Genomic DNA, 11,001 nt, shown 5'->3' on the forward strand with positions numbered 1-11,001 from the left:
CTACCCTGCTCCAGGACGCCTCAATGTGAAGAATGAGGAGTTAGATGCCATGATGAAGGAAGCCAGTGGTCCCATCAACTTCACTGTCTTCCTGACCATGTTTGGGGAGAAGCTCAAAGGTGAATGAAGTTGTTCTGGGTCCAACTTCCCAGCTGCCACTTCCCAGACTATTCAGGGACAGACCCTTCAGGGACCCTTCAGCTTTATGTACCCTCTGACCCCCAGGTGCCGACCCTGAGGACGTAATCACTGGAGCCTTCAAGGTCTTAGACCCTGAAGGGAAGGGCACCATCAAGAAGCAGTTGTAAGTGACTCCCTCCAACTGCTCACCCACAGAAAGCCTCCTTAAATTCCTACCAAGGGTTAGGCACTGCCAGGGATAAGGGAGAAATTAAGACTGTGGAAATGGGTGATAGGATCACATTTTCACAACACATATGGGGGAAAGGGTAAAAGCGATGGGGAGGCCAGAGTGCTTGCGAGACCAATGGAGGGATCTAGAGTGATCCCGGTTTTCAAGGAGAGACTGGGAATGGTAACAAGGATGAGGTGGGAGGGAGTGGAAAGGACTCAAGAAACCCAATCTCAATTCCCCGCATGTCACCTCTCTGCAGCTTGGAGGAGCTGCTTACCACACAGTGTGACCGCTTCTCCCAGGAAGAGGTGAGTGGGGGAGGGGCCTGGGAGGAGTGGAGGGATGGGGAGGCGATAGTAAAGAACCGGTAAGAGTTGCAATCTTGCAATCTTTCCCCAGATCAAGAATATGTGGGCGGCTTTCCCTCCCGATGTGGGCGGCAATGTAGACTACAAGAACATTTGCTACGTCATCACGCATGGTGACGCCAAGGACCAGGAGTAGGAGACCCTTTTTAGGCCTCCGCTGACCAACGCCTTCCTGTCAGTCCGACCTCCACCCGACTCCTAATAAAATTGAACTGGTCTTTGTTTCTTAGGGGCGGTACCTTCAGTGTGTTTGTGTGAGGGATTCAGGTGGGAGCCTGGGCTGAAACACTGCCTGGCACAAAGCGAGTGCCCAATAAATTAATGAATAGTGCCCTGAAGGCCTGGGTGGGGCCGCTCCACCCGCTACTCCCGCCGCTTCTTCCCGCTGGGAAAGAAAAGACTCGCGTGGCTTAACGGACTTAGTATTCTTTTTACGATCTTTATAAAGCCTTAAGAAGGTGCCGTTATTTTACTGTTAAAATGAAGTACAACATACTAACTAGTTCAGAGGGAAAACTTAATTTTTATTGAAGACACAGCTCGTGGAAAGAGGGGCCGGGATGGGGTGGTCAGGGACTGGGCTGCGAGCGAGGGCTGGAAGCTTGGGCTCAGGAAGTGGCGGAGGGTGGGGTGGGGTGGAACTAAAGGCGGGGCTACAACTCTGGGATTAGAAGAACCTGTTCTCCCGAGAACCCAGGGCAAGGGCTTTCTGGGCTGGGGCTCCCGGATTGGACAAGAGACAGACAGAAGGCGGAGCCGAGGTAAAGCAGAGCCCGGGCTGGGGCCTCAGAGAGTGTCCGACTGCTCGCCCTGAACCTGGCTCTGTTGCATCTGGGCCTGCATCTTCTCCAGCATCTCTTGCATGCGGCGCAGCTGTGCGGGGCAAGATTGCAGGTGATGGGACCCGACGACGCCAGAGAGGAACTGCAAAGAGGACTGCGGGCCTTAGATGGTGGGGGAGAGAGGTGCTTGCTCACCTCTTCGTCCTTCTCGCGGATCAACTTCTCCGTGTCGGCCAGAGGCAGCATGGGCAGCGGGATCTCCGTGGCACTCTGGCGGGAAAGCTTGCTAGGGGGTGGGGAAAAGGGACAAGAATCAAGAGCGGGACCCGTGGTGGTGTAGGTTACGACCGCGAGGCTGGGCCTGGGACGCAGTTGGGCTCTAGGGAGGCGGAGCCATATCCTTGAGGTTAGCGCGGTAAGCAGTAGGTGGGGAAAGACTAGGAGAGAGGTCTGGATGATGAAGGCGGATGGTAATGACCCGGCCTTGGAAGCACCTAGAAGTCAGCTCCGGCTCTCACCTACGGCTGGCTCGATCACGTGCCCCAGGCCGAGCCAGGCTCTGTAGGCAGCGGGCCCGGTAGCCTTCGTAGAGCAGATCGTGCGTCACCTCCTTCAGGTCCTGCAGGTGTGTCTGCACTAGCATCCGTCGCAGGTTCAGGAAATCACAGTGATGTGGATTCTCCACTGCAGAGTGTGGGGGGACGGGGGCCGCGGACTGGCATGCGTCAGGGGGCTTTCAGTCCAGCCCCATCTGCTAGGTCGGGTCGGCCTGCAATCCTGCGGCCGCTCTAGGGAAGGGTCCGCGGTTTGCAGCTCAAGGACCCCTCTTTGCCTCCTAGGCCCTCCAAGACCAGAGCTCACCCCAACTTCACATTGTTGGATGCGGTTGATTTGGAGGTGGGATCCCTGCTGGCCTCAGAACACTTGCTCCGCCTTACTCACCCTCCACAGTACCCCAGGAGTAGCGACGTCCCCTCACGGGTCGGGTCCCGCCGTCCCTCACTACTTCGCATGAACCGACAACTGCGAAAGGAATGCTTTCCTAGAGGGCAGGAGTTAGGGATCACCGCTGGCCCCTCGTGGACAGAAACTTCTTTCTCAGCTTCCACCTCCACATCCGCTTCCCCTGCTTCTCTGCCCCTTCTTCCTTTGCCTCTGCACCTTCATTTCTGCATCCTGCCTCTTGAAGTCTTCATCCTCATCAGAGTCACAATCCGGGAACTGGTAGATGTTGATCTCCTCCTCCTTCAATTGGTCCCGGATCTTGGAGGAGACAAATGCAGAGATAGAGAGAATCACAGAGGCTGTGAGGAACAGATATTTCATGGTCAGAAACAGTCAGATACAGATACTGGGTGGTCAGAGACAGAGAGAAAGACATGAAAAACAGAGATGGTGAGAAATGGACCTACAGGATAACCAAAAGCAAAATCCCAGAGGCAATGAGAGACAGACATAGTTGAAAAACTGAAACAAAGACACCCTAACAGGGAAGTCAGAGGCCTGGAAAGATTGTAAGATGAGGCAGATATCAAAATACCAGGAGAAATACAAGCAGAACCAGCGGGAGAGGGCTCTGAAGACACTGGAGGGTGAGGGTCATCATGTCTCTGCCCCTGCCGACTGACAGTTCTCAGCCAGGCATCCAGCCCAGGGATTCCATTCTGAACCTCCGGAGACATGGCTCCTTCAGGCAACTTACTACTCACCTTCCTTAGAAAATTTCTCCCATAGTCTAGCCTTAAACAGGTTCCAAAAAGTCCACCCCAAGACCAAAGAAGTCAAAGCTGAGTTCAGGTTTGATCAACGCTTTTAGCTTCATGTGGGGCCAAAAATCATAAGTCACCACACATACCTTCTGCTTGAGGGCCTGAGTTTCCTTAGGCATCAAGGCATCTGCTTTGCCAATGACCGGGATGATGTTGACCTTCTCGTGCACTGCCCGGAGGAAGGCCACATCTAGGGGCCGGAGCCTGCACCCAGGGATTGATCAGGGCTTGGTCTCAGGGTACAGAGACACCCCCCAATCCCTCCCCAAATGCTCCAACCCCCAGGGTGGCTCCACCAGACCCCCGGCCAAAGGGCGAGATGAAGTAGAGGCAGCAGTGGACACGGGAATCCTGTATGTTCTTCCGGTTCAGACCACTCTCATCCCTAAGATACTGTTCAAATTGCTCCTCAATGAAGCGCACCACGGGCAGCCAGCTGGGGTGTGGGGAGAGGGGAGAGAGCATGTGGTCAGAGATGTTAGAGATCAAGGGCTATGTGGCAGGGAAGCGGGGAAGGCTAGCCAGGACTGTGGGAGTTGGAAATAGTTTCTTTGGCTCCAACCAAAGAAATTAGAGGACACTGGCAGAGGTGAGATGTGGGGAAGCACAGGCACTTTGGGCCACACGGCCATAAGAAACAGGCCTCGCCTTTGGCTCAGGGTGTGTGGGAGGCCAGGGCAGACCAGCCCTGTAACTGACCCCTCAGTCTCCACAGGGTAGCTATATTAGGAGGAAGCTTAGTTCTCGTCCCTTACCCCACTCACCAGTCTGAGCAATCCACTGAGTCCCCAAAGCCAGGTGTGTCCACCAGAGTCAGCTTCACCTTAATACCCCCCTCCTCGATCTCCACACCCCGGCGCTCAATGGTCAGCGTTTGTGTCAAGCGAGCTATAGGGTCGGGGAGACATCAGGGAACTAGGTAGGGCTCTGAGGTAAGATTAATTTCCTTTCTCAGTATCACAGTAGCCCCCACCTATTTTTTAGGAGAGGAAACTGAGTCTTAGAGAAGAGGGTAGCCTGGAGATATAGAAGGCGGGCAGAGTGCCTAGAGAAGATGGGGAGGGTCTTACCACTGGCCTCTGGCAGTTGTCGATCTTCATAGAGGTTGGTGAGAAACAGGCTGTTGATGAGGGTGGATTTCCCCAGGCCTGACTCTCCTGTGGACAAAATAGGCCCAACTGGTCAGGTGAGAAGACAGCCAGGGTCTCTTGAGGACCCACCACCAGTCCCCTCTCCAAAAACCCCCAAGACCTGCCACCATGAGTGTGAAGTCAAACCCCTTCTTGACGGATTTGCGGTGTAGCTGGTTGGGGAGAGCTGCGAAACCCACATACTCCTTGTCCTGTTGGTGGGGGGTGGACAATATGAGGCTGCTGGAAGCGGCGGGCAGGGCCTTCAGTATAACCTGATCCAAGGGCTAGGAGAAGTCAGTCTATATTGGATCGAACTGGGTGGGCCTGGCTACCCTGGGGCTTAGGGACTGGGTACAGAGATGCCTGGATTCCTGGGCATAAGGACTCACCATGGCCCCGCTAGCTGTTGCTGCACCTGTTCTCTCTCCCCACTTCCTCTGGTAAGGCAGGAAGTTGAGTGCAGCAAACAAAGGGGCGGGCTGTGTAGGAAGCTGAGATGTTCTAACTGGCCCAGGGAGGTGGGGGAAGCCAAGACCAGAAATACCTAGGGTCCTCACCTGGGTCCCTTTGCTTATCACTCCTATAGGAAGCTTCATCCCTCTGTTCTTTGCACACTTTTCTCCCAAGCCCCACTGTAGCCCCATCACTGGTGGGAGGTGGGGTGTAGGCAGAGAGGAAGGAAACAGGTTGGTCTCTCCAGCAAGCGAGATGAAGGCTTTGACAGGGCTTATTATTTTTTTAAAGATCCTAGGGCCTGAGTGGACCCAAAGCCCTAAGGGGCTTAGGGGTGGGAGAGGCCATCAATTTTCTTTGCCAGCTCATGCAATGGATTTTTTTTTTTTTAATGCAACGGATTCTTAAAAAGATTCCAGGTCTCTAGACAACACCACCAGAGAAACCTTCCTTCAGAATCTTAGCCAAGACATTCCCCTTCCCAGTGACCTCAGAATCAAATCAGAGTTGACCTGGCAGCCAAAGCCTTCCCCGTCTGGTCTCATCACCTCATTACTCATTTTCCCTTAGCGAGTGCCCACATCCTCGGCTCTGCCCATATTGAGGTTTTCCTTCTTTACCAGGCGAACTCCACCTCATCTTTAATTCAAAGGGCTTTTCCCCCTCTATTAAATCTTCCCCAACTACCTCAGGCAGAGTCATTTTCTCTCTTCTGGACTCCCTAGCACCTTTCACAGCCCCCTCCAATGCCCACATTTGCTTACCTGGCTGTCTCTTCTACTCCCAGCTGAGCTTTCTGAGGGCAGGGACCATGTCTTCCTAATTTTTATATCCTCAGTGTCTTTCGCAGGGCCTTACACAAAGAAGGGGCCAATAAATAACATACATGAAAGAATGAGTAAATGAAGTTAGTCAGGGCCGAAGGCTGGAAAACTGTAGAACATGTAAAAGTAAACTTGCTTTGAAGTCAGAAAGAGCTTCCACTTACTATGTGACCTTGGGCAAGTCATTTGGCCAATAGGAAAATGGCCTCCATTTTCCTATTGATAAAATGAAATCCATTTTCACTTTGTTATCAGGATTCCGAGTAGTTTCAGATGACATGGCTTTGGAGTCAATCAGTTATATATACAAACCGGCTTGAGCATTTACAAACTAAGTGGCCTCTCTGAGCCTTTAAAGCTCATCTCCTTACTATGGCTTATAAGGGACTGCTTGATCTTGATCCTGCCTACTGCTCCAGCCCCATTTTCTTTCCCCACTTCTTGTGGTTTTATTATTTCCCTTTTAGCTCATGTTATGGACTAAATTGTGTTCCCCCAAAATCCATGTGTTGGAGCCCTAACCCCCAATGTAACTATTTAGAATTTAAGGAAGTAATTAAAGTGCAATGAGGCCATAAGGGTGGCGCACTGATCTGATAGTTCTGGGGTCTTAAGAGACACCATCCATCTCTCTCTGCTCAGGCAGAGAGGAAAGGCACATGAGGTCACAGAAGACAGCTGTCTGCAAACCAAGGAGAGAGGCCTCACTAGAAATCAATTCTGCTGGCACCTTGATCTTGGACTTTGTCTCCGGAATGATGAGAAAACAAATATTTGTTTTCTAAAACTCCTAGTCTGTGGTGTTCTGTTACGGCAGCCTGAGCAAACTAATACAGCCTTGTAGCTCACTCCTTTCCCTTCCTTGCTCTAATGTGCCTAATGTGTAATATTTTGGTTTTAAAAATGTGTAGTGTACAGTACATGTTTATACAAATGGTTATACATATATGAATATATACATATGAATAAACATTTCTGTTAACTTTTTCATTCAGCACTTTTTTACAGTGAAAAATTTTTATATTTAGAATTAGCCAGCTGGACTCGGTTTAGATGCTCCCAATTTTGTTGGCAACATCCAAAGCATCACAGTCAGGAGCCAGGTGAGCTGAACATATGACTTCTCTCCATCAGGCCTGATCAGAGTGTTGACTTTGGCCACATCAATGTCATAGAGCTTCTTCGCACAGCCTGTTGACCTTGACATCCATAATGAACACAAGTGTATGGTTGTCTTCTAGCTTCTTCATGGCTGACTCAGTAGTCAGGGGGAACTTGATGATGGCGTAGTGGTCAAGCTTGGTGCTCCTGGGGGCGCTCTTGTTTGGGTTGCCTTGGGAGCACAGCATCTTGGGCCATTAGATAGTGGGTGATATGCGTGTCTTCTCTTTTTGTGGCTGTGGACACCTTTCAGCTTTGCTTTCTTTGCCTTCAAAGCCTTTGCTTTGGCTTCAGCTTTGGGAGGGACAGGGGTTTTCTTCTTCACTTTCGGCGCCATCTTAGAGAAAAGCCATTCAGCACTACTTTTTAAGGTCCATGTTGCCATGTGTATATCTTACCCTTACTTCAACCTAATTTATATTACTGTTCCCTTCATGTAACCTTGGGAAAAATCACCTCTCTGGGCCTTACTTTCCTCATCTATCAAATGGGATTGGAAGCTCCTGCCACACTGAACTCAAGGAAGTTGCGCGAGGTTCATATAATTATAGAGACATAGTGATTAAGAGCTGTGTCATCTTACTAGCTGTGTGACCTTAGGCATCTTACTTTACCCCTGCGACTTAGTTTATCTGTTAAATGGCACCATTAATAATTCTACCTCATAGAGCCATGATGAGGATGATATGGTTTAATACATGTAAAGCTCTTAGTACAGTGCCTCGTAGATGAGCTTCTACAGAATGCTAATTATTGCTATTACATGAGCTGAGGGGTGGGACAGTGCCACCAGCTCAAATCTAGTGACTGTTCTTGTAAATTAGTTGCTGAGAACCCAAACATAGTGAATCAGTCAGGGTTGTGACCCTCTGGGGAGACAGAGACAGCCACAAGTGTGACAGCATTGGTGCTAAAATAGTAGTGTAAGAAGGGATAAACGAGTCCTTTGAGAAGCCAAGGAAAGGAAAAATATCCCTCCCCCCTCCACCACAACCCTTCCTCCTACTCATCAGGCTGAGCAGCCGTACTATCTTAGTTAAAACTCTGAACTCCTCCCTCCCTCTCTCTCCACAAAATATATTTCCAGGTCCTTCCTATCAATGAGAAAAATTTGTCCCCTTCTCTCTATATCCTCCACCCCTTTGCCCCTGCCCTGAGTTCAAATTCTGATCAGCTCTTCCCTGAGTTATTCAAAGACTTTAAGAAAATATCATGTATAGTCATTTATTATATAATCAATATATATTCTTATAGAAAAATTAGAAAATGCCAATGGATTAGAATTTACATCTAATATCACTACCATGCTATAACCCTATTTTGATTTTTATCTTTCTAGATTTTCTATTCCCATACATATTAATAAATACATATTTACAAAACTAGGATATTATAACGTTGGAGACCTGTTTTTGTCACTTTATATGTTCTCTACTACATCTATAATAATACACATCTACATTATTATTTTTATAGACACTGAGGGTTTAGGTTAATTCCCATCCTTCACGGTGATGAACAGTGCTGAGGTGGAATGAACAAACATGTTTGTGGTGCTATTGTGCACTTGTCCAACCATTTCCTTGGGCCTAATTTATACAAAGGGAATTACTGAGTCAAAAAAGTTACATCTGTAAGGCATTTGTGCATATTAACAAATTACTCTGCAGAAAAGGCTGTGGACTAGTCTTTGTGTTAAGTGTAGAGATGACATAAATTAATAACATAATATTCCATTTACATGCTTATTAATGCCAACAAGTCATGCCTAGTCATTCATGTGATAAAATCTGAGGCTTGTTTGGAGAAAGGAAGTTCCCACCATGAGCTCTCCATGGAGCAATATACGGTTGACAGCAGTTTTTCCATTTAATAATCATCTGGATTAGTTCCTTTTCATCTTGCCATGTCTTCATAGCTACCTATGGCCCCACCAGGCGTTCCTGGAGGAGTTTCTGTATCTTTATATCTGAGTTTAGGTTCAGACTTAATAACTCCGGGTTTTATCTTCTCAAAGTCAAGGCTAGTTCTGCAAGTTGAGTATGGCGTGTGGGCTGGCCAGCTTTTGGGAGAAGGTTCCTCCAAGAGGGGCTGGTTCTTTGCAATTTGATATCCTCTTACCTGTTTCCTAGCACAGGTGCCTGGCACATGTAGGACCTCCAGGAAATATTTGTGGCAAATGAATAAACTTACCATTACTATCTTGAGCTGCCACTGCTTTCCTATCATGTAAATTCATGACATATTAAAACAGGACTATTTCTCTATTTTCCTCTTTGAGGATAGGTCTTAATCATCTTTGAATCTGAAGTTTCTAGTACATAGTAGGCTTTCATTTAGTGTGTGGGCCACTGTTCATTTCGTTCTCTCTGTCTGGAGTTCTTCATTCAGCCCCTTCAGCCAGGCTCCGGAATTTGAAATCTTAGCTGTCCTTGAAGTATCAGCTCAAAAATGTCACATCTTTCTTGGTGACCACAGCCAAAAGAGTAATAGAGCTGATATTTTTTTGAAGTGTTTTACACATATTAATCTTCAACCATTCAAATTAGGTATTATCATTCCCATTTTATACTTCAGGAGACAAAATAACTTCCCCAAGGTCAAACAGTAGTAATTGACAAGGCCAGGAATCAAACTCTGCATGAATGACCTTAAAGATGTGTCCATAGCCACTAAACTCTACAGAAGGTATCTCTCTCTGCACTACATGCCTATCATATCTTGTTCATCAGGTCAGTATAGGATATGTCACATCATCTGCACATTTCTGTATTCTTCTGGGCTGAGAGATCCCTGAGGAGTTTCTTTGTATTTCCAACCTAACAGTGTCTAGGTTGGTGATCCATAAGTATGTATTGATTTGTGGTCTAACATCATGCATCCCAGGCACACAGAATCAAGCAGACTTATTCCCACAGATTAGAACTCTTCCTATGAGCACATATAACTCTCTCAATGCCCTTACAGTTCTTTATTTTTTATGATTTGTGTGCTTGCCCCTTCAAACTGGTAGCACTCCAAGGACAAATCTTACAAGATTTTCATCTCTTTATCCCAAATTCTTGGATTAGCACTAGGACGCTAATAAATGTGAATATACAAACCTCAATTACCCCTCCCCATCATCAGATGGGCTGAAGACCCTTCCAGGCACTCCTCCTCCCTAAAGGCAAGCTTGGCCAACGTACAGATACTGGAGATTATAGAGACCATGCCCTTGGCTGGAACACAGCCCCAGCCAGAGCCCCACCAAACTGGGAAACAGGGTTTAATGTTTCAGCCTCTCCCTGGCCTGTGTAGGACTGTCTACCTGTCCCTAATCTCTCTATGGCCTGTTTGTCTCTTTGTCTCTGTCTGTTTCATAGTCTTTGTTCCTCTGCCTCTGGATCTGTTTCTCTCCAGACTCCTGGCCTTTTCTTACAGCTCCTCTGACTCTTCAATGCTTTATCTCTTACCTGTCTCTACAACTCTTTGTCTCTGGCGGCCAATCTTTTGCTCCTGTATTTTTGGTCTGCCGCTGTCTCACTGTCTCTGAGTTTGCGTCTTCTCCGACTCAAGGCTTAGGTTACAACTTGGTGAGTCACTGCCTCTGGGTCTCGGTTCCGCGCCCCAGATCTGATTCCATCTCCCCATCTTCCCCCAGACGCCTACCTAGAAACATCCACCTCCAGCCACTGTTCCTGCCTCAGCCTTTCCCCCGCAGCCCCCGCCGCCCCCGCCCAAGACCAGCCCCCACCTCTCGGCCTCTCGGACCTGCCCCGCTTTGTTTCCTGCGTCTCGGCGCCCCGCCCCGCCCCGTCTGGGGTCTCCGCCGCTCTCTGCCGCCCTTTGTCTGCCTGGGTCTTTCCCCCCACCCCTTTCCCTGGGTCTGTCTTCGGCTCTCTTTGTCTCTCCTGGCCCGGGTGGTTGGCGCTATCAGCCAACCCCGCCGGTCGGCGCAGGTGGCTGGACACAGCCACAATTAGAAGGGGTCTTCGGCCCTCATCACCCAGCTCCAACCCAGGAGGCATACGGTTAATACCACCGAGTTCGGGCCACCGTCTTCGGCTTAGAGTAGCCCTCTCCGCGGCACGCGGCCGCTTGCCGGCCACCGAGCTCGGATCGACCCGGCGGCCCCAACAGGCGTGCAGCTCCTCCAAGGTCCTAGAGCGGCTCC

The 11,001-nt window shown here is 49.1% G+C and overlaps 2 protein-coding genes across 9 annotated transcripts in view; one reads left to right on the forward strand and one right to left on the reverse strand.

The window, feature by feature from the left end:
• MYLPF (myosin light chain, phosphorylatable, fast skeletal muscle) overlaps positions 1-952 on the forward strand; it is a 5,594-nt gene extending 4,642 nt beyond the window's left edge. The window contains exons 5-8 of the mRNA XM_006914118.2: positions 15-119; positions 226-304; positions 615-663; positions 755-952. Of these exons, the coding sequence (XP_006914180.1) occupies positions 15-119; positions 226-304; positions 615-663; positions 755-859 (338 nt within the window). The 3' untranslated portion in view covers positions 860-952. The remainder of the gene's footprint in view (positions 1-14; positions 120-225; positions 305-614; positions 664-754) is intronic.
• A 274-nt stretch (positions 953-1,226) lies between these two features.
• Positions 1,227-10,995, reverse strand: SEPT1 (septin 1). Of its 8 annotated transcripts, none has more exons than XM_025048424.1 (15): positions 10,867-10,985; positions 10,301-10,496; positions 5,625-5,713; positions 4,965-5,053; positions 4,797-4,886; positions 4,526-4,616; positions 4,345-4,431; positions 4,039-4,162; positions 3,576-3,710; positions 3,361-3,478; positions 2,667-2,768; positions 2,448-2,547; positions 2,024-2,189; positions 1,701-1,791; positions 1,227-1,596 (listed from the first exon to the last, which is right to left on the reverse strand). In XM_025048424.1, exons 4-15 carry the CDS (start codon positions 5,049-5,051, stop codon positions 1,510-1,512), a joined length of 1,278 nt encoding a protein of 425 aa, XP_024904192.1. In that variant the 5' UTR covers positions 5,052-5,053; positions 5,625-5,713; positions 10,301-10,496; positions 10,867-10,985; the 3' UTR covers positions 1,227-1,509. The 8 variants fall into 8 exon arrangements, with proteins under 8 accessions (XP_024904192.1, XP_024904194.1, XP_024904193.1 ...); XM_025048426.1 differs by having other exon boundaries at positions 10,870-10,981; XM_025048425.1 differs by having other exon boundaries at positions 10,858-10,943.
• Between the last annotated feature and the right edge of the window lie 6 nt (positions 10,996-11,001).

This window comes from Pteropus alecto, unplaced genomic scaffold (genome assembly GCF_000325575.1).
Source record: "Pteropus alecto unplaced genomic scaffold, ASM32557v1 scaffold44, whole genome shotgun sequence".
Classification (NCBI taxonomy): Eukaryota; Metazoa; Chordata; class Mammalia; order Chiroptera; family Pteropodidae; genus Pteropus; species Pteropus alecto.

Coding starts and splice junctions, on each gene's coding strand:
- SEPT1 (XM_006914119.3), bottom strand. CDS start 5,870: ATGACTTGCCCAAGGTCACATA. Junction 4,617..4,796: donor CAACAGCTAGCGGGGCCATG/GTGAGTCCTTAT, acceptor CCCCACCAACAG/GACAAGGAGTATGTGGGTTT. Junction 3,479..3,575: donor ATCTCGCCCTTTGGCCGGGG/GTCTGGTGGAGC, acceptor CCCTGGGTGCAG/GCTCCGGCCCCTAGATGTGG.